The sequence below is a fragment of the Trematomus bernacchii genome, unplaced genomic scaffold (genome assembly GCF_902827165.1).
Source record: "Trematomus bernacchii unplaced genomic scaffold, fTreBer1.1, whole genome shotgun sequence".
NCBI lineage: Eukaryota > Metazoa > Chordata > Actinopteri > Perciformes > Nototheniidae > Trematomus > Trematomus bernacchii.
The window spans coordinates 3,717,863-3,739,784 of NW_022987797.1; the positions used below are offsets into that span (position 1 = coordinate 3,717,863).

At 46.3% G+C, this 21,922-nt stretch overlaps 1 protein-coding gene across 1 annotated transcript in view; it reads right to left on the reverse strand.

The window, feature by feature from the left end:
• ccdc66 (coiled-coil domain containing 66) overlaps nucleotides 1-21,922 on the reverse strand; it is a 55,546-nt gene that overhangs the window by 7,123 nt on the left and 26,501 nt on the right. Inside the window, 4 exon segments of the mRNA XM_034149876.1 lie at nucleotides 13,181-13,299; nucleotides 13,638-13,817; nucleotides 15,217-15,289; nucleotides 15,449-15,695. Of these exon segments, the coding sequence (XP_034005767.1) occupies nucleotides 13,181-13,299; nucleotides 13,638-13,817; nucleotides 15,217-15,289; nucleotides 15,449-15,695 (619 nt within the window).

Genomic DNA, 21,922 nt, shown 5'->3' on the forward strand with positions numbered 1-21,922 from the left:
CCTCTCCTCTACTCCCTGTTCACCCACGACTGCGTGGCCACACACAGCTCCAACACCATCGTGAAGTTTGCTGATGACACGACCGTCATCGGCCAGATCACAGACGATGACGAGACGGCGTACAGAGAGGAGGTCGAAAACCTGACATCTTGGTGCCAGGAGAACAACCTCCATCTCAACATCAGTAAAACAAAGGAGCTGATTGTGGACTACAGGAAGCAGCAGGGAGAGGGACACGCCCCCATCGCCATCAATGGGACTACGGTGGAGAGAGTCAAAAGCTTCAGGTTCCTCGGGGTCCACATCACTGAGGACCTGACATGGTCTCTTCACACCACCACCATCACCAAGAAAGCTCGACAGCGGCTCTTCTTCCTCCGCAGGTTGAGGAGGTTCAAAATGGATTCCAGGATACTCTGCAACTTCTACAGGTGCACGATAGAGAGTATCCTGACTGGCAGCATGACGGCCTGGTACGGCAGCTGCACCGACCTCGATCGTAAGGCTTTACAGAGGGTGGTGAAAACTGCACAGCACATCACCAGGACGGAGCTGTCATCCATGGAGGACCTTTACTCCCAGCGGCTCAGGAAGAAATCACTACGGATTATCAAAGACCCCCATCACCCCAGCCACAAACTGTTCTTTCTGTTGCCGTCTGGCAGACGTTACCGCAGCATCCTGGCAAGGACAAGAAGATTCGGAGACAGTTTCTTCCCGCGGGCAGTGAGACTGTTAAAAAATTGAACTTCAAACATTCAACTGCTACTCAGTAGTATGTATCTAATACCTAATATATATATATCATTCCAATAACTTGTATATAGACTCATACTGCACTATTCCACATCATAACTTTATTTCATTTTTATAACTATTATTATTTTTGTATTGCTCATGCTCTTATTGTTATTATGTTATGTTATTATGTTGCATTGTTGGAGAAGCCTGTGACATAAGATTTTCAACTGCATAATTATTCTGTAGCTATGTCAGATTGACAATAAAGAACCTTGAACCTTGAACCTTGAGGTAAGTTCGCACATACTAGGAATTTGACTTGATGTCATGGGGCATATATAAAAAACAAGAAATGTAATATAAAACACAATGTTTTACACCGTAATAAAATACAGTTAAGTTGCAATAAGATAACAATTAAATAAAGTAGTAATTTAAATGGAAATAGAATGCTATGAATGCATTTTTGCATATAAACTAAGAAATGTGAAATCAGAATAAGTGCAGAAAGGAGTATGCTATTATTAGTATGGTAGTATGGTGCTATTTTATGCTACATTCCATGCTGGCTAAATATACTGTCTATGCTTGCTAGCGATGTTAAAACGAAGTAAACTGGATATAAAATCCCCAAACAGGCGAAAACCTACCAGTTTCACCCACTGTCTCTGCCACCTCCCTCCATGCCTGGTTCCTCCGGTTTGTATCCCGGTAGGTGAACAGGGACTGGTCATAAAGAACCGGGTGATTCGCTACCACAACTACTAACTTTTCCTCCATTTTGTCAATTTTGTTAGGAATATAGAAATGACCGCGGGATATCTCTCCCAGCATACACGCCGTTTGATTGGCTAGAGCTTGAACTGTCAGATTTGCGTACACGGGATTTGATTGGCTGACGCTTCCTCCTCAGCTTCAAAAGTTGAACATTGTTCAACTTTGGATCTTGAAAATCCTGAGAATCTCCGCTCGCCTGCCCACAATGCATTTCGGCGAAAGCGAAAAAAAGTGACGTCACCCCATTCAAAGTGAATGGGCAGAAGCGTTTCAAGATTTTTTAACGCTGCCGTGGAGACGGCCCGTTAAGGCGAGTACGGCAAATAAAAGTTGTAACCAGCAGTAGTGCTGAGCAAAGTGACTAGAACGCAACCACACACTTGTAAAAAAAAAACACGCTTTATAAAGTCAGGCAACACTAACCAGGCTTCGTGTGATTCTGTTTATTTGTACCTTACTTTGACCATCCGTTCGCTGTTATTGATCATTGTGGAGAGCAGGCAGACGTTTTGTTTGTTATTATAGCAGCTATCGGATGGAATCAATACATGGGCTGCACAGGTTGTCATGTCCGACTATCACAAGTAGAATCATAATGAAAAATACGCCGGTAAAAAGTGCCTGTATAAAACGGCTTAGCAAGTAGTCAGTTTAGCTTCGGTTGCTATGCTAACATCACCCATGTTATACCAGAGAAACTTTCATAACAGCGTTGTGATGCCAAACAGCGTCAATTCAGACTGACACCAAACAGCGTCAATTCAGACTGACACACATTCACTTAAGGGGAACTGGGGATATGTATCAGCTGCTTGTGTGACAGTCAGACAGTGAATACTTTAGAGCCGTGTGAGCTAACCCGGAGCTAACGGGAGAATACACTCCCGTTGAAGAGCAGTCAGCACTGCAGTGGTCGGTAAATGCCGCTGAAACACATTAATAAACAATGAACCACGGCACTCTGGAGAAATGTATAAGGTTGGAGAAGTCGTTATTTAATTTAATCTGGCTTCGTATGATTAAAAGCAACACGATCATCGACCCGACGCAGTCCCCGGCCCGTTGTTGTTGTGAGGTGAGCTCCGTTGGGGAGAAACTCAGCGACGTAAACTGTGACGTCATGACGCAGCAGCGGCAGCACCAGTCGGGCTCTGAGCGGTGTGAAAAGAGCCGGCGCTAAACCGAAGAACCGGTTCTGAACCAGAAAAGCTCTAGCACGGAGCTAGAAGGGGAAAAGCCTTGGTGTGAAAGGGGTATCAGTGCGTGTTTTGCTCCGCTCACCGGTCCGTCACAGCGGGTGGAGCTGCAGGATTTCTGCTTCACACACACGTTGCATACCGCTATTTTATTGTCATTTTCGGACACCTTAAAAATACTGCCAGACTGGTGAAGCCATTTTGGCGAGCTTGTTTTGAGAAAAGTGTCATGTATTTGACGTCATGCGATCGGCTCTCGCGATCGCAAGACGATCGATCGGAGCATCCCTAACTTACATGATGCCGAATTTAACAAACAAATTTAAATAATTGGTTTAAACGGCATAATAATAAGGACTGTAGTGGCATCCAAGGTTTCCTTGGATGCCACTATAGAGCGGGGTTGACGACACGCAATCCAAAGCAATAAGCAGCCGAAGGTTTTCAGTCAAAAAATGTAATTTATTAACAAAAAAGTATTGACTTAAATAGTCTCAAAATAACAAATCTAAATCAATATCTCGGCGATATACTTTCCTATATAAACTATACTTTGCAGTCCAATTTGCAACACTAATTTCTGTTTACAATTTGCGGTCGAAAAACTGTTCCGCTCCCCGTCTCATCAGGTCTCAGAGCACCCCAGCTGTCCTCAATTACCTCACTTAAATAAACACCGGAAGGTACAAGGAAACCGATCATATTTACGATTTAAAATAAACAATCATTTCATCAAAAGATATTCACCATGGCAATATAAATCATTTTACATCATTAATTCATTTATCAAATTATGAATCTAAATAATAACTTTGACTTCATTGTGGCTCTAACATACCGGCCCCTAATTGTTGACGCAGTAGCAAAACAATTAATACATTATAATAGAGCCAAAAAACAAGCAGTTACTCAAATGTAACTGTCATCAATATACAATCATTGTCATAGTTCATAGTCCAATGTTTGTGTTAGGTGTGTTTGCATGAGTTCAAGAGAAAAGGGGGGGGGGCATGTGTGTGTATGTGTGATACTGGGTGTCAGAGGTTACTAGCACATGACACCTTGTGTTCAATCAACTGCTTCCAGAAGCAGACAGAGCTTGTCAATTGGCCGCTGTAAGGTGCTACTCTTGGTTTTCACCAAGACACTTCGGACAAGCCCTTTCGACCCTGACAACGTCTTTACCACCCGGCCCATTTGCCAGGAATTTCTTGGTGCTGTATTATCCACGATGACGACGAGGTCATTGGGGCGAAGGTTCCGTTTGGGGTTGTGCCATTTGACTCGCTGTTGCATGATTGGGAGATATTCTCTTATCCATCTCCTCCAGAAGAGATCTGTGAGGTATTGTGCCTGTCTCCATCTCCTCCGTGAGTACAAGGTGGCATAATCGGTTTTGTCTTTGGCGCCGTTTACACGAGGAGAAAACTGCTTGTATCTGCATAGTTTCGCGTGCGTATAGCCCTATTATTTACACGAGGCCGATAGAAACTGACCCCACAAACTATAACGGGTCCCAAGGTGGATAGATTTGCAAACGAAACGCTCTGGGGGGTCAACCGAGTCCGTGTAATCACCTCTATACGAATATTTCCTGAAAAAATTGCGATAGCCCCACCTCTCCCCACCTCTCCTGCTCACTGCTGTAGCAACTATCAAAAATAGCTGTGTTAATTAAACGCACAAGGGGTTCTTGAATGAAATAATATTATAAAAGGCAAACCAGAATTGTTAACGCCCAATACACTCCTTAAACAAAATAAACAGAGTCAGATTTCATGCATTGATCCATTATATTGACAAAGGAGGATCTCACCCGGTGTTTGTAGAGAATATCTCTCTTTTCTGAGCGGGTCCTCTCCACGGAGACGTGCTTCTTGGTCGGTCGATGCAATATCCACAGATTCGGTTTCTTTCAGTTAACTTCCCCGTTGCATTTATCCATATGCTGAGGAAATGACTATATCCCGCTGAATACCAGCAATCGCCACACACACTTCCTCCTGTCAGTAGCTACTGCTAGTGCTACTGCTACTGACCATGCTACAGATATTAGTGCAACATATACAGCTCCTCTACCACAACCATCAGCAACAAGTGGACATGGAGAATTACATGAACTACATGTTGCTAAATACACCACGGGGCATGAACAGAAGGGTAGCCATGGCAACATTGCGGCGGGGGCTGCTGGGCTGCTCTTCTTCGCTACTTTTGGTGTATTTTGGCGGAAGTTACAGCGCCACTTACAGTCCCGGCATATGTACTACAGCGTTTCCAGCGGTCTCGTTTGAACAGACACGTTAAATGAAACGAATGCATGTGAACAGAAGACTTTTTTGAATACGCATACTGTGCATAAACGCAAACGTTCCCTGCCTTTAGCAGAAGGAGGTGATTTGGTGTGAGGGGTTCGAGATCGTTTGGGTCACTTGAAACTGTAGTCAATGGTCTGTCATTCATGATGCCCTCAACTTCGCACAAAGCTGTCTGTAGAGTCTCATCATCCAATCTCTGTTCTTTTAGAACGGAACACAGAATCTTTTTTACAGGTCTGATGAGCCTCTCCCAAACTCCACCATGGTGGGCTCCATATGGCGGATTAAAAGTCCATTTTACTCCGTCCCCGAGTCATGCATTTTGAATCTTGTGTTGATTCAGGTCTTTAAGAGCAGCTCTTAGCTCTTTCTGTGCTCCCACAAAGTTTGTGCCGTTGTCTGTCCTGATGCTTGTCACTTGCCCTCTGCGACATATGAATCTGCGCAAAGCATTGATGCAGGAGTCAGTGTCCAATGAGCTCGAAACTTCCAGATGTATGGCACGACTCACAAGGCAGGTGAAGATCACTCCCCAACGTTTTACATTTGCTCTGCCTCGTTTAACCTCCAGGGGTCCAAAGAAGTCAATACCAACATGAGTAAAGGGTGGTAGATCTGGAGACACCCGATCCTCTGGGAGGTCAGCCATTTTCTGCTCTCCAACTGTGGCTAGCATTCTTCGGCAGAAAACACAGGCTTTGATTATTTTTCTGGCTGCCGAGTTAGCACGAGGCAACCAGAATCTTTGATTTAGTCTTGAGAGCATGTGGCTTCTCCCCGAGTGTCCAATCTGCTGATGGATGTGGCCCAGGATCAGTTTGGATATAGTAGAGTCTTTGGGCAGGATAATGGGGTTCTTCAGATCCATTGGCATTGCTGATTTGCTTATTCGTCCTCCCACTCTTAACATGCCTTCAACTAAGATTGGGTCCAGCTTCCTGATAGAGCTGCTTGCTCTTACTTGCCTTCCTTTCTCCAAAAGTGCAAGTTCCTGAGAGAAGTGACGTCTTTGCTCAAAGTGAATTATTGACTTTTCAGCTTCTCTAATGTCCTCCACAGACAGATGTTGTGATCCACATGTCAACTTTAGCTTGTTCATTTTGTCCTTTAAGGATTTCAAAAGAGTCCAATCTGGGGCAAGGTCAGCTTTTGCAGATGTCCTTCTTTGATTTAGCAGAAGAAGGATTCCCCTTAATTTAAGTATCCAAGCAACCCCTCTCTGCAGTCTGCTCCATGATGAGTAATACTCAAACAGTTTGCTGGTTGGGTTGGTTTCGTGGACACTCAAACTGTTAACTGCTACGTCCTTTCTAACCTCTGGGTCCTCTGATGGAATAAGGCCCAGGTTCTTAGGTGTTTTTGGCCAATATTCCTTTTCCTTTTCCAGATACTTAGGTCCTGTTATCCACCTTGATGTCTTTAGAAAGTCTTCTACATGCAGCCCACGGGATGTGTCGTCAGCAGGGTTGTCCATGGAGCTCACATGCCTCCACTGCTTCTCCTGAGACAGGTCCTTGATCACTGGAACTCTGTTTGCCACAGATGTGTGATATCGTTTAGTCTGGTTGCTGATGTATCCGAGGACAGAGGTGCTATCTGTCCAGAAAGTTGAGTCGTTGAGGTCCACTTTAAGCTCCCTTTTCAACATCCTGTCCACCTTTACTGCAAGTGTTGCTGCAGTAAGCTCCAATCTGGGAATAGTGATCTGTTTGAGTGGAGTCGCTCATTTTCCCAAAATAAATGAAACATGGACCCTTCCCATACTGTTTGTAAAGCGAAGATAGCTGGTGGTGCCGTAACCTTTTTCGCTTGCGTCACAGAAGTGATGAAGCTCTGCAGTCCTGATTGGTCCAAAATGCTCAGGTTTCATACACCTGTGCACTTGAAATCTGCTGAGCTGTTCCAACTCTGTGATCCATTTCTGCCATTGTTTTGAGTATTCTTCTGGGATGATTTCATCCCATCCACACTTTATCCTGCATAGCTCTTGGAGGATCTGCCTGGCTTTAAGGATAAATGGGGAGAGGAATCCTAATGGGTCGTAGATGGAACTGACTGTAGAGAGGAGATCCTGGTAAGAGCTCCGTTTTTGATATTGACTTTGAATATGATAAGCTTAATAGCTTGTTCAACTGTGGCCACTGATTTGAGGCAATCATCAACGTAAAAGTTGGAATTGATTGTTTCAGTTACCTCTTCGTCGTACTTGAAGCCGTTGTCTTCTGCCACTTGTCTGAGAGCATAGTTAGCAATGCTAGGTGAGGACACAGCACCAAAGAGGTGGACCTTCATTCTATATGCCTCCAACGAATTTTCAATGTCTCCATCTGGCCACCACAGAAACCTAAGGAAGTCTTTGTGCTCTCTCTGGACTTGCACTTGATAGAACATTGCCTCGATGTCCCCCATGAAAGCAATTTGTTCTTGGCAGATTCTAAGCAGAACTCCAATGAGAGTGTTCGCCAGGTCTGGATCTTGGAGAAGTTCCTTGTTAAGAGATGTGCCTTTGCATGATGCAGTACAGTCAAACACAACTCTAAGTTTGCGCTTTTGTTGATGGTAAACACCGTGGTGAGGTATGTACCATATCTGTCCATCATTCCTGTTAAGCTGTTCTGGTGGCACTCTCTCTGCATAACCCTTTTTTAACACATCCTCCATGAATGTTTTGTATTCCATGGCATATTCTGCATCCCTCTTAAACCTCTTTAGGAGATTTAGAGTACGTTGTTTTACCATTTCATAGTTGTCAGGCATAACTATGTCCTTTTTTCTAAAAGGCAAGGGTAGGTGATAGTGTCCATCCTTGAGTTCTACTGAGCTTGATGCTATCTCCATGAACCTTTTGTCTTCACCTGACATTTCCTTCTTCTCTTCATAATCTTTTTCCGAGAAGTCCTGATTGTATTGTGTGATGAGGAGATCATTCAAGTTGGCTATTGATATTCTGTTGACCATTGTGACCACAGGTCCGGATTCCACAACAGTACAAGCGTTGAGTGGTCCATTTACCACCCATCCAAACACTGTCCTGACTGCATATGGTCCATTTCCTTGACTTCTTATTATGTCCCAAGGTTCCATTGCCTTAGGAACATCAACTCCTATTAGAAGCTCTATGTCAGCATCAATTTCTTTCAGCTGTATGTCACTTAGATAAGGCCATCTTTCCAGATCCTTTTGGGTAGGTACATTTTCTTTTGAGACAGGAATCTTACTCTGTGTCTACACCTGAGGTAGGTCAAGGTAAGTACTGCCATCTAAATGTCCTATCTCCAATCCTTTAAGTTCGTAACTCTTTACAAGTCTTTCCTGACCCATTGTTCGTAGAACGACTGTCGTTTTTCGTGATTTGAGATTCAGCTGTCTCATTAGATTCTCTGTGCAGAATGACGCTGAACTGCCGGGATCAAGAAAAGCATAGGTTGAGATAAACGTATCTCCTTTGTGAACCTTGACTCGAACAGGCACTATGGCTAGGGCACAATCCCTACCGGCCCCAGTAGCTTCACCAGCCGAGACAAGTGCACTGTTGACCCAAGCTCCTTTTGTTTCAGTAGGGGGAGGCTTTTGTAGAAGTGGACTGTCAATGTGAAGTATTGTTGGGTGACTTTTTTGACACTTTTGACATGTCAGCCTTTTCCTACAGTTCCTGCTCATATGACCCCTCATCAAACATCCAAAACAATAACCATTTATCTTCAAAAAGTCAATCTTTTCCTTGTGTGGATGATTTTTGAACTGATGGCAATCAGTCAGCACGTGCTTGCCTTGACAAAAGTAGCAAAAAGAGGCAGGACTGCCCCCTTGTGGCTGTTTGAAGGTGCCACGCTGCTCTGTGTTTGATGGTGTGGCGCTGCTCTCCTGATCACATGCTGCTGCGATGATGGTGGCGAAGCTGCTGCCTCTACTCTTAGGTGTTCTGTGGCTCATGGGTTGGCTCCTAGTGGCCATCTTTGGGCTAGAGATGTGGCGATCCTGTATATCCCCAAATAATGGGTCCAGGAGTATTTTAGCTTGTTTTTCCATAAGCTCCACAAGGTCACGAAATCTAGCTCTCCTCTTTGTTCTCTGTAATATATCATAAGCCACTGTCCGCCATTTTTCTCGCAGTTTGTAAGGGAGTTTAGATATTATTGATCTTAGATTGGAAGGAATATCTAGTTCATCCATGTACTGTAAATCTTGCATAGCATTGCAGCATCCTCTTAAATACATTGCATATGCCTGAAGCGCTTTGCCATCATCCGGTCTAATTGATGTCCAGTTCATTGCCTTTTCCAAATAGGCGCTGCTTACTTTGATCTCGTCCCCAAAGTGCTCCTTTAATAGCTGTCTGGCTTCTGTGTAGCCTCTGTGGGTATCCATATGCAGGCAGCTGCGAACGAGATCTTTGGGCTGGCCGGAAGTGTACTGGTCGAGAAAGTAGAGCCTGTCATGACTGCTAGCTGTTTTATCCTCAATAAGGTGTTCGAATGCTCGCATAAAGGACTGATATTCAAGTGGATCACCATCAAACACTTTTATCTCCATTGTTGGTAACAAGGTACGTTTTTGCTGCATAATGATGAGGTCAGCAATATCTCTCTGTCTCTGTATAACAGTGTCGAGGTTATCATGGGTTTTATTGCGTTGGGTGGAGCTATGCATTGTGGGCATTTTAAAAGGTCTAAACTGTGTTGTGGGTTGCTGAGGGCTGCGAAGATTAATGACAGTCCTCTGAAGTGGTGTTGTAGGCACTGCACCCAATGGCATGAACTCCATGGCTGAGGTTTCAGGGTCCAACGTGTCTGTGCTTCTTTCTTTGCTTTCCTCCAGATAAGCATTCATTCCATCTTGAATTTGATCATCAATTTTTTCCTCCACGCCAATGCTTTGCAGAACCTTTATTTTAGCAGCAGATGCTGCAATTTCTGTGTCCAGTTCCATTTGTTCCAGTTGTAATAGCAGTGCATGTTTCTCCTTTAATCCAGCTGCTCTGGCTAGCAGGGCGGCCTTTTCAGCAGACGCTCTTATACATGCTGAGGAGACTGAAGAGCTTTTTGAGCTCTTTGACTTGTGTGAAACATTAGAGATGCTGTCATGGGGATGAATCTTTGATTGTGCAAAGTTTTCTCTTTTCCACACATCCACATCTTTCATACAATATTCAAAATATGTCATGTTTGGCTCAAACCAGTCCACATGATCCTCCTCTCTCTCTTCCTCTGATAAAAGCTGTTGTACGGATTCATGAACACTGCACAAGTCATTTATATTTTGTTTAAACATCTCCAAAGTTTCATTCACATGTTCCACATTCCCATCATCCACAAGCAAGGCCTTCATTTCGTTCATTTTCCTTGTGCATGCTCCTAATTTCCCACTGCGGGAGGCTTTGAGTGATTTTAACAATGTTTCTGCGTCAGCAGAAGTCCTGGGATTGTCCGACATGAATTATTTATTTGTTTTTAGGCCGTGCGTAAAAGACGTTGCGCTCCTTTAATGAGTCTCACAGAGCACGCCTACTGGCTTCCTTTGTTGCACAAACAAATTAAATCACATTCTTTTCACAGACGATCCACAGGTATTTACATTCCTCCTCCAATGTGTGCATCGCCGTTATGATTTCCTCTTAGACTTTAACACATCCGACATTCCATTCAATGCGTATACGGATTTATTCCATTTATTTACTCACGACCGGCCCAGTCTGTCAGCTCCGGTGTGTCCACAGGTGTGTGTCTCTTCCTTACGGAGTTTTTCGACTTGATGTAGTGGCATCCAAGGTTTCCTTTGCCACTATAGAGCGGGGTTGACGACACGCAATCCAAAGCAATAAGCAGCCGAAGGCTTTCAGTCAAAAAATGTAATTTATTAACAAAAAAGTATTGACTTAAATAGTCTCAAAATAACAAATCTAAATCAATATCTCGGCGATATACTTTCTTATATAAACTATACTTTGCAGTCCAATTTGCAACACTAATTTCTGTTTACAATTTGCGGTCGAAAAACTGTTCCGCTCCCCGTCTCATCAGGTCTCAGAGCACCGCGGCTGTCCTCAATTACCTCACTTAAATAAACACCGGAAGGTACAAGGAAACAGATCATATTTACGATTTAAAATAAACAATCATTTCATCAAAAGATATTCACCATGGCAATATAAATCATTTTACATCATTAATTCATTTATCAAATGATGAATCTAAATAATAACTTTGACTTCATTGTGGTTCTAACAAGGACGATCGTCCGTTCTGTGATTCTCCAGAACACACATGGCCAGTCTGCCCCTGTGTAGCATGTTATTTCGATGAGAGATGAGCAGATCGCCACTGGGCTTTCAACTAAAGACACAGCCACGCAAAAACTGCGGTATTTGTACAGCTCCTTATGGGTACTGCAATTTGTGAAGTGCTTTCCTCCGTGGTGAAACGATCAGCACTGCACCACGGAGGAAAGCGGCAGAAAGTCGCCTGGAGTTAAACAGAGCGGGGCTGCGTTGCGTGCATGGCTTCCTTCTGCAGGTAACGGGGAGACGCGCTCTGGCGGCGGTCTCGTTCAGGATCCGAAAATAATTTGTTTTATATTTTGCACACTTATTCCTAGTGTGCCACTGGTTACGGTGCCGCGTGCCAATGGTGGCACGCGTGCCAGGGGTTGCCGACCCCTGCTCTAGACTAAACACAGGTATGATCCTAAGTAAAAAAAATATGAGGTTATCATGAGGTTCTTAACATCGCAATTTATCAGTGGATGTTTGCTGGAACTACTTGTAAACAGCTTGTTTCCTGATGGACACACACTGACGCGTTGAGACCGGTCAGGTAGAGACCGGTCTCCAGTCAGCACCGATGCAGACTCGCTGTTTGATGGCTTGATAGCCCACTCCCCCTCCACACCGCTCCACACTCGTTGGTTTGGAACAGCACTTAATGTGGCGGACCTCCCGCGCGAACGCTAAAACGGAGGGGTAGTGTCTAGGGGTACGGTGTAGGGGGCGGTTTGGGATTGGGCCTGTGTTTTGCTCCGCTCACCGGTCCGTCACAGCGGGCGGAGCTGTGATCATGCAGAGCTGCGTGTCTCTGTCAGCAGCAGCTGATCTGCTCTCTGATCTCTCTCTCGCGCGCGTCCGGTTATACTTCACTCGCATTTATGTCCATATCGATCAGATCTAGCTAGTTCTAGCTAATGATATGACTGCCTGCGTATCAAAGGACACCTATAAGCGTTGCTTGGCAACGGGGGGGTGGCGGCAAAAGTATAGCGCAGCATTAAGCATTTGTTTACATGAGGGGTCAAAATGTCCCCTTCAGGAGGATAAATCTCTTTCTCCACATTAAATGTCAGACATTAGAAAGGAAGTGACTGTGCATGTAGCGTATTGACTCTTCTTGTCTGTCACATAAGTGGCGCAACTGATGCGGTATTGCGCTAAGGGGAAATTATTTTGACCGGACATTTTAACTGGGGAGATTTAGATTTGCCGGTCTTCAGCATATTTTACCGGTCATAGTCCGGTAATTACAGGCTAACGAAAACTCTGACACACACTGCTGTCAGGGTTGTCATATTTTCATGAAAGAGAGCGGTGTACATCTGAAAAACCGTGTTTATACAAACTGTAGCTTGTACTTTCTTTATTAATGAGATTTGTTATGGCATACATTTATATATATCGTGATTCATATATTCTGATATGGCATATTTTCCTTTGAATTTTTTCATTCATTATTAAATGACATTTTAATTAATATTTTGTAAAGACAGATGAAAGGGGTGAAATTGCTGGACTTTGGAGCCTAAGTCCTCCGCTTGGGGGCACAGCCCCAGTGTGTGGGCCACCAGCTCCACCAAGTAAGCTATACAGCAGTGCATAACAATTACAAATACTATATAATAATAACTGAATTAATTCATTATTGCCTAATATAATAATAATAACTTATGCCCTGATCAAATATCACTTCAGTTTCAGAAATGAAAAGTGAAAGTCTTGCCAGGTTTAGAAAGAACAGTTTTAAATGTAACCTGGGCGGACACACTTGTTTGGTTTTTGTGTGTGTGTGTGTGTGTGTGTGTGTGTGTGTGTGTGTGTGTGTGTGTGTGTGTGTGTGTGTGTGTGTGTGTGTGTGTGTGTGTGTGTGTGTGTGTGTGTGTTACCTGCCGTAGCTGGGCCAGGCCTCGGAGGATCTCCTGCTGTCGGTGTGTGTGTGTGTTGCGCAGCAGTTCAGGGTGGAGGAGTCGATGTGAGGGAGGAGACGCTGAGATCGGAGGAGCTTCTGATGAGGAGAAGAATAGTTTACTGACAGTCTGTTAAACAGTCTGTTTCTTTATTTAGTTATTTCATAATTTTTTAAGTGTGGCTCCTCTGTACAAACAACAACTGTAAAAAGCCTCTGTCCTGAAAGAGGAGTCGAGTACTATCAGTTAAGTGTTATGGTTACTTTTAATGTCTTGTCTTGGGTAAGGGGAAATAGCGGCAAAAAGAGTTGACATCACAATAAAAAAACACATTAAATGAAGACAAATGCACAGGTCAAGGTGTGTGTGTGTGTGTGTGTGTGTGTGTGTGTGTGCGTGTGCGTGTGCGTGTGTGTCCAACCTGTGTGTGTCCAACCTGTGTGTGTTTGAGGCGGGGGGGTGTCAGCAGGCTCTAGTGGGTCCAGGTTGAAGACTTCATCAGTGCGGACGTAAGGAATGAACTCCAGAGGAGGAGGAGGAGGAGAGGAGGAGGAAGGAGGCGCCGGCTGACCCTGGACTCTGAGTCTGACAGCGGGGAGGGGGGGGAGAGCGCCCCCTGCAGGGGACATCACAGAGGAGTCAACGCACTGAACATAAAACATCTTCTCTGGCAGATTAAAGAGCTGAACTGGGTTGCGGTCGAATAGTCCATTTAGCTTAGGAACCTTCCTAACGGAGTGAAATGACCCGGAAGTCCCTCAGTGGCAGCCATGATAAGTGCCGTTAGAATTCTCTAAATGAAAGGAAAGGAACTTCCTTTATAACCTCCGAAAGGAGAGGAGAAAATGCTTCCCCACAACGCCTTGCGGCCGCGGCATTTGCCGTCACACAACAGTCGGCCGTTCACGGAAACAACCGATTATGAACGAGAAATGATATCATGAAAGTTACGGTGCTTATTAAGCATTTTAAAACGTATGTGGTAAGTTGCCAAAGTGCTTTGTTTTGAACGTTCATCAGTATTATAATCAAAAAGAGAAATATGAACGTTAGTTTTTACTGAAATGATCAAATAAAGTCAACATTTCACAGTCTTTACTGAGCTGTGTGGGGTTTGTTCAACTTTTAAAAGATGTTTGAATGGTGATATACACAGTGATAGATGTTAAGGACTAACGTTTATAATAAATACATTTGTATTGATTTTAAGATATTTTCATACAATCATACGTATTGGGATCATTTGTATTAATGTGGACCGGAGGGAGAGGGTGACGAGCATAAGTTTCACTTTCCTTTTTTATTTCAATTCCAACTTTGGTCATGAAGAATATGTTTCTCTGTTGTCCCCGTTCATAAAGCATAAAACAACAGCATCAGAGCACGGTGTAGAGTCTCTAGATGAGTTTACAGTAGTCCCTCGTTCTTATTATACATCCATGTTGTAGTCCGCTGTATAGAAAACTGTAGTTTCCATAGTTTCCCCACAGCAGCAGGCGCACATTTATGACGTCCGCTGGCGCATCATAAACACGTCGGATAGTGAAAGTGCAGTCGGATTCTCTAAAGTACCGCAGTCTCTTCTCCTAAGTCCTTTTGAATTCTCCTATCCACTATCCCTTAACCCCATGACGTTTCACTCAGAGGTCAAGGAATAGACGATAGGGTTAGAATTTAGGAGCTGATTTTTGGACTATTGGACCGCAACCCTGGTGTTTAGTAATCACACTGTGGAACTTCTTCATGACTGCACAGATAACTTCCTGCATTTCCAGGAGTTCCAACTGCTCGACTTATACAAATGCATATTAACATTTGATAAGGCAGAAACTGTGAATTTTGACTTACTTTAAATGTAAAATGTGTATATTCTCTATCAAACAACTCATCTTATATTGTCTGTGTGGTTTACTCCTGGCAAACATCTTTACTAGAGACTTTTTCGGTTCTGATTTGTGTATGTCACAATTGTAGAATTGTCTCCTTTTTCAGGGGAAGGGGTTGAACAGTAAGACATCTGCTCAGAGCTGCTCACCTCTCAGGGCTGACAGCTGCAGCGATGCGGAGTCCTCTGGAAACACTCTCCACCTGCAACAAACACTCATTAACACATATCCAACCACAGAGAATATCATCATCCTGCAGGGAAAAACTGAACTCCTTTGGAGAAGGGAAGTAACAAAAGGTGATCAACCTCAACAGTTATATTAAATGAAATTAAAACAAAAGCAGCTTTTCAGAATTCACTGTGAAGGTTTACAGTATCAGGGGGTTCCCTACCTTCCTGGTGGGACTGGTTCTGGTGTGTGTGGGGTTGGAGGGGACAGAAAGCTCCCGCTGCTGAGGAGGAGGAGGAGGGGGGTCGGCCCTGGACAGGCAGGTCCTCTCCTGCAGAGCGAGGAGCTCAGCCTGCCTCCTCTGCCGGCTCTCCTGCCTGTTCCTCTGCAGAGCAGCTGGGTAACGCTCCGAGGCGGGGACAAACTGCCGGCTGGGCCTAAGGAGCAGGAACAGGTAAAGAGGGGGGGTCTGAGCAAATAAATACTGACAGGGTGTGAGGTCTTTATTTTTTAAGACAATATGGAGGTTGTGGGATTGATTTTGGATCTCTACATTCCTGATTTTTAACATTGAAGGGTTGATTAAAGAAGATCAAATGGTAAATCAACGATGTGTAAACTATGCGCCCGGATAACTGATGAGGCCTTTTTATGCTTTCCAGTGTTTCCCTTTACCTGTAAAGTATAATGTAGGTTTTTGTGTTTGTGTAAAGGGTTCCCACAGTTCCCCTCAGAGGGAGTTTCTCTATCACAAATGCCCCTCCCCCCCTGTCTGAAACACCTCCATTGGACTCCTTTGTTTGCTTCTGTAACATAGTGACATCACTATATAACATTTGTGCTTCTATGCACTAGAGCAGTGATTCTCAAATGGGGGTACGCGGACCCCTGGGGGTACGTTGGGGTACTGCAGGGGGTACGTGAGATTTAAAAAAAAAAAAAGGTTAATTAAAAAAATACCATGCATGATTACAAAAATAATCATAGTACAATAAGTTAAATAGAAAACACAATTTTATATAAAATATTCCTAGAACCACCAAGGGTTCAAGATCCATTCTTGTGCTTTTCTGGTGCTTAACTGGTTGTTCTCTGTTTTTATAAGTGTGTGGTCACGTCCTAGTCACTTTGCTCTGCGCTGCGCTACTGCTTGTTACAACTTGCCGTACTCGCCATTAACTACTACTACAAATGTTCACTTAAATAAAACTGCTAATTCAGTAATATCCGGATGAACAACACTTCTTATTCAACAAAACAACTAACACATAAATGAATAGGTGTCAGGGTTGAGCGAAGCAGGCAGGACCTTATTTCCTTTATTTCAAAGCTACAAGTAACATACAGAGCTCTCCCCCGTGAACACAGTCAACAACAAACAAGGATCTCACAAAGACTAACAGAAAAAGCAGAACCTAAATGCACACAGGACTAATGAAACAAACAAGACACAGGTGAGGAGGGAGGAGAAAACACAGGGGCACAAGGTAAACACAATCGGGTAATCAGGTAGGAGGGAACACACAGACAGGAAGCAACAGGCAAGACGGGGGGTGAACACTTTTCAAAATAAAACAGGAAACCAAAGACAGATCTAGACAAGACAAAACACAACACAGACAGATCGTGACATTACCCCCCCCCCCTCAAGGGACGGATCCCAGACGTCCCTAAAAACAAAAAGTCCAAAACATCCAGCAGGGTGGGTGGAGGGGGACCGGAGGAGGGACACGGGCGGACAGCCCGGGGGCAAAGCAGAAGCCGAGAAGGGGGACTCGGGCGGACGGCCCGGGGGCAAAGCAGAGGCCGAGAAGGGGGACTCGGGCGGACGGCCCGGGGGCAAAGCAGAGGCCGAGAAGGGGAACTCGGGCGGACGGCCCGGGGGCAAAGCAGAGGCAGAGAAGGGGGACTCGGGCGGACGGCCCGGGGGCAATGCAAAAGGGCAGGGAAGTCCGCGGCGGGGAAACTCAGGGGGCCGAAGGCCGCGGCTGGGGAACTCAGGGGGCCGGGCACAGGGACGGGCAAGAAGGCGGCGACGGGACAGCTCCGGAGGACGGGCAGGAAGGCAGCGCCGGGACAGCTCCGGAGGACGGGCAGGACGGAGGCGGGACAGCTCCGGAGGACGGGCAGGAAGGCAGTGCCGGGACAGCTCCGGAGGACGGGCAGGAAGGCAGTGCCGGGACAGCTCCGGAGGACAGGCAGGACGGAGGCGGGACACTGCCAGAGGACGGGCAGGAAAGCAGCGCCGGGAAAGCTCCGGAGGACAGACAGGAAGGCCGCGATGGGGCCCCTCCGGGGTCAGCTGGATTACCGGAGCAGGAGTACAGGGATCGGGAGCTCTGGGAGCTGGCGGGACCCCCGTTGGGACAGGAACCGGTGTCGGCCGGACAGGAACCGGAGCCGTCGGGACAGGTGTAGAGGGAACCCCTGACGGGACAGGCATAGACGGGACCCTAGACAGAACATGGGCTGGTGTCAGTGGACCCCGGACGGAGCAAGGGCTGGTGTTGATGGGACCGCCGGCGGAACAGGACACGGTGTCGGCGGAACAGGTGTCAGCGGGACCCCCAACAGAACTGGACATGGTGTAGGCGGGACCCCCGGCGGGTCAGGATCTGGTGGCAGCGGGACCTCTGACTGCACAGGATTCGGAGCTGGCTGGACCTCCGACGGAACAGGTGTCGGCGGGACCCCCGGCGGGACCCCCAACGGGGTCAGGACACAGAGTTGGCAGGACTCCCAACGGAACAGTAGTCGGCGGGACCCCCAACGGAACAGGACACGGGGTTGGCTGGACCCCCGGCAGGATAGTAGTAGGTGGGACCCCCAAAGGGACAAGACAAGGGGTTGACAGGACCCCCGGCAGAACAGTAGTCGGCGGGACCCCCAACGAGACAGGACGTAGTGTTGGCAGGACCCCCAGCGAAACAGGTGTCGGCTGGACCCCCAACGGCACAGGACATGGAGTTGGCAGAACCCCCGACGAAACAGGTGTTGGCTGGACCCCCAACGGCACAGGACATGGAGTTGGAAGGACCCCCGACGAAACAGGTGTTGGCTGGACCCCCAACGGCACAGGACATGGAGTTGGCAGGACCCCCGACGAAACAGGTGTCGGCTGGACCCCCAACGGCACAGGACATGGAGTTGGCAGGACCCCCAGCAGAACCCCCAACGGAACAAAGCATGGAGTTGGGACATGAGTTGGGACTTGAGAAGGGACTTGAGAGGGGACATGAGAAGGAACAAGAGAGGGGACTAGAGAAGGGACTAGAGAAGGGACTTGAGAAGGGACTAGAGTAGGGACTAGAGTAGGGACTTGAGTAGGGACTAGAGAAGGGACTAGAGAAGGGACTAGAGAAGGGACTAGAGTAGGGACTAGAGTAGGGACTAGAGTAGGGACTAGAGTAGGGACTTGAGTAGGGACTAGAGAAGGGACTTGAGAAGGGACTTGAGAAGGGACTAGAGAAGGGACTAGAGAAGGGACTTGGGAAGGGACTAGAGAAGGGAATTGAGTAGGGACTTGAGTAGGGACTACTCAGATAGCATTCCCTCTCGCCTTCTCAGAGATGTTTTTGAATCAGTTGGAGCGAGTATTTTATTGCTTGTAAACACCTCTCTTAGTTCAGGATGTGTCCCAGCTGCCTTCAAACATGCCGTGGTCAAGCCACTACTTAAAAAGAAAAATCTTGATCCCTCCATTCTCGCAAATTTTAGGCCCATCTCACAGCTACCTTTTTTTATCTAAAGCCCTGGAGCGAGTAGTCTACGCCCAGCTGCAGTCGTTCTTAACCACGCATGGAATCCACGAAAAGTTCCAGTCTGGCTTCAAACCCATGCACAGCACTGAAACAGCCCTTTTAAGAGTTTTTAATGATCTGCTCCTAGCCGCCGATTCAGGTAGCCCAACTGTCTTGGTGCTGTTAGACCTGACAGCTGCCTTTGACACTGTGGACCATAGCATCCTGTTGTCACGGCTTGAACAGTCCGCAGGCATCACAGGCTCTGCCCTTGCATGGTTCAGGTCCTACCTGACAGACCGTAGCTTCTCAGTGCAGCTAGGTGCTTTCTCCTCTGCCAAAGCCCCTCTTACCTGTGGGGTTCCCGAAGGCTCGATTCTGGACCCCATCCTTTTTCTACTGTACATACTGCCCCTAGGTTCAATTCTCACAAAACATAATATCCTCTTCCATTGTTACGCTGATGATGTACAGATGTATCTGCCTCTCAATCAAAATGCCAACTCACTACAGCAGTTGATGGACTGCTTAACAGAGATTAAATCCTGGCTGAGCCAAAACTTCCTCACCCTCAACGAGAGCAAGACCGAGGTCATCTTTTTTGGACCCCAACCTCCAGCCTCCCCGGTTGATATTCTGGGCTCCCTCAATAAAAACATCCTCTCCTCTGTCATGAACCTTGGAGTGACCTTCAATAGCGCTTTTAAATTTGATAAGCAGGTCAGCACCGTAGTCAAGACCTGCTTTTTTTAAATACGACTGTTGGCTAAGACCAAGTCGTTTTTATCTTTTAAAGACCTAGAAAGGGTTATTAACGCCTTTGTTACCTCGAGACTGGATTACTGCAATGCTCTGTATGTGGGTATGGACCAAGCGTCAATTAGACGCCTGCAGCTAGTTCAGAACGCAGCTGCACGTCTTCTCACTGGCCATAAAAAGCGTGACCACATCACCCCAATTCTGGCCTCACTACACTGGCTTCCAGTTCGGTTCAGAATAGATTTTAAACTCCTTTTATTTGTTTTCAAAGCCCTAAATGGGCTGGCTCCGGCCTATATAGCCGAACTCCTCCATCGCTACACCCCAGCCAGAGCCTTAAGGTCGGCTGACCAGCTACTGTTGATAGTGCCTAAGACCAGGCTTAAAACCCGAGGGCACCGAGCATTCGTAGCAGCGGGCCCCAGGCTCTGGAATACTTTGCCCCTCCATGTGAGGTCGGCCCAGACCCTAGGGGTTTTTAAATCAACACTTAAAACTCATTTCTTCTCTCTGGCCTTCTAGCCTTCTCTTATCAAGCTCCACTTTTGTGGAATTCGGCTTCCGGTTTGTGTTCGGACGGCCGATAGCCTATCCGTTTTATTGGTACGCTTATGACCTTCCTTTTTGATAAAGCTTATAGCTGATATAATAATCTAATAAGACTGCATTGACGTAGATACGCTGTGCATCTTCACCTATATTTGGGTCCTTGCTCTTTCACTTAAATCCTAAAAACTTGGATCGTATATTGAAAAATAAGGTTATTACTACTACTCATTCTTCTAAATCTTGTCTCTCTCTACTTCTCATACTCTCTACTCCTGTAATCGATACTTTCTATCCTCTCTATCCAAAACCTTTTCCCTCTCTAACCTCTCAAGGTTTTATTAGAGGGAAACAGGTTTGCAGAGTGGCTTAGGCAGGCCGGGGAGTGTTACGATTCGTAGACACAGCGTACCTCCCTATCTCTCACCAATTTCCAACTCAGGCTCCAGTGGGGACTTTGTTCCCTGCGTGTGCCTCTCCACCTCTGTTTCTTACTCTCTTACTTGCTACCCTTTTCCCTTAACCTATCCTAAGGGAGTGCTTGTTCTTCCTTCTGTCTGTCTGTGTCTATGTATTCTCATGTTCCAATTAACCCAGCCAAATTGTTCTTCTTTTGTGTCTATATCCAGGGGTGCACACAACTTTCTCAGTGAGGTACTCTGGGTACCTGGAGTCAGTGTTTGGTACTCCAACTTCTGTCTCCCCTCAAAGTTTCCATGAAGCCCTCTGTATCGCGATTGTCAACGGGGGGAGGGGTGGTAGTGGAGTACAGCGCTTTGCGCTTGTCAACGGGGGTGGGGGGGGGGGTGGGGGGCGGGGGGGTGGTAGTAGTAGAGTACAGCGCTTCGCGATTGTCATCGGGGGGGGGGGGGGGGTGGTAGTGGAGTACAGAGCTTCGTGACCGCAGAGCGTGTGAACGTTGTGATCAGCTGTTTTAGCGCAGTGCCGCTGTACAGACGGACGTTAACAGCAGCCCTGTCTGTGCACACGGAGACCGACTCTGTCGCCTTCTGGAAAAGCTTCACAAGTACGTCGGTACGCAAATGCGCTTTGTGACACAAGTGACGGTACGCATTTCAAATTGTTGCCGCGCATGCGTACCTGTGCACCCCTGTCTATATCGACGCCGGGATCCGGAGTCGAGGCTGATCCTCTTGCTGTGGTCCTGTGCCCTGGATCCTCTACCCTGAGTTCTGGATTAAGTCGTGGACTTTGGGTCGTGGCTGAACCGGTCTCTGCGGTCCTGCCTGGCTCTCGTCATGCTGCTTCCCTGATGGCTCCCACAGGATTGTTGTTGACATCCTCGTGGATTCATCTTCTTATTATAGACACATGCATTTCCTAACATTCGGTCTACCTACCTACGCTGTAAAACGTATTATCTCTTCGATTTACACACAGCATCTATTGCACGTCTGTCCGTCCTGGGAGAGGGATCCCTCCTCTGTTGCTCTCCCCGAGGTTTCTCCCATTTTTTCCCTTTAAACTGTGGGTTTTTCTCCGGAGGTTTTTCCTTGTACGATGTGAGGCTCTAAGGACAGAGGGTGTCGTTTTTTCTCATACTGATAATCTGAACAAACTGTGCTGTTGTATTAGCTGTAAAATGTCTTTACTGTAGG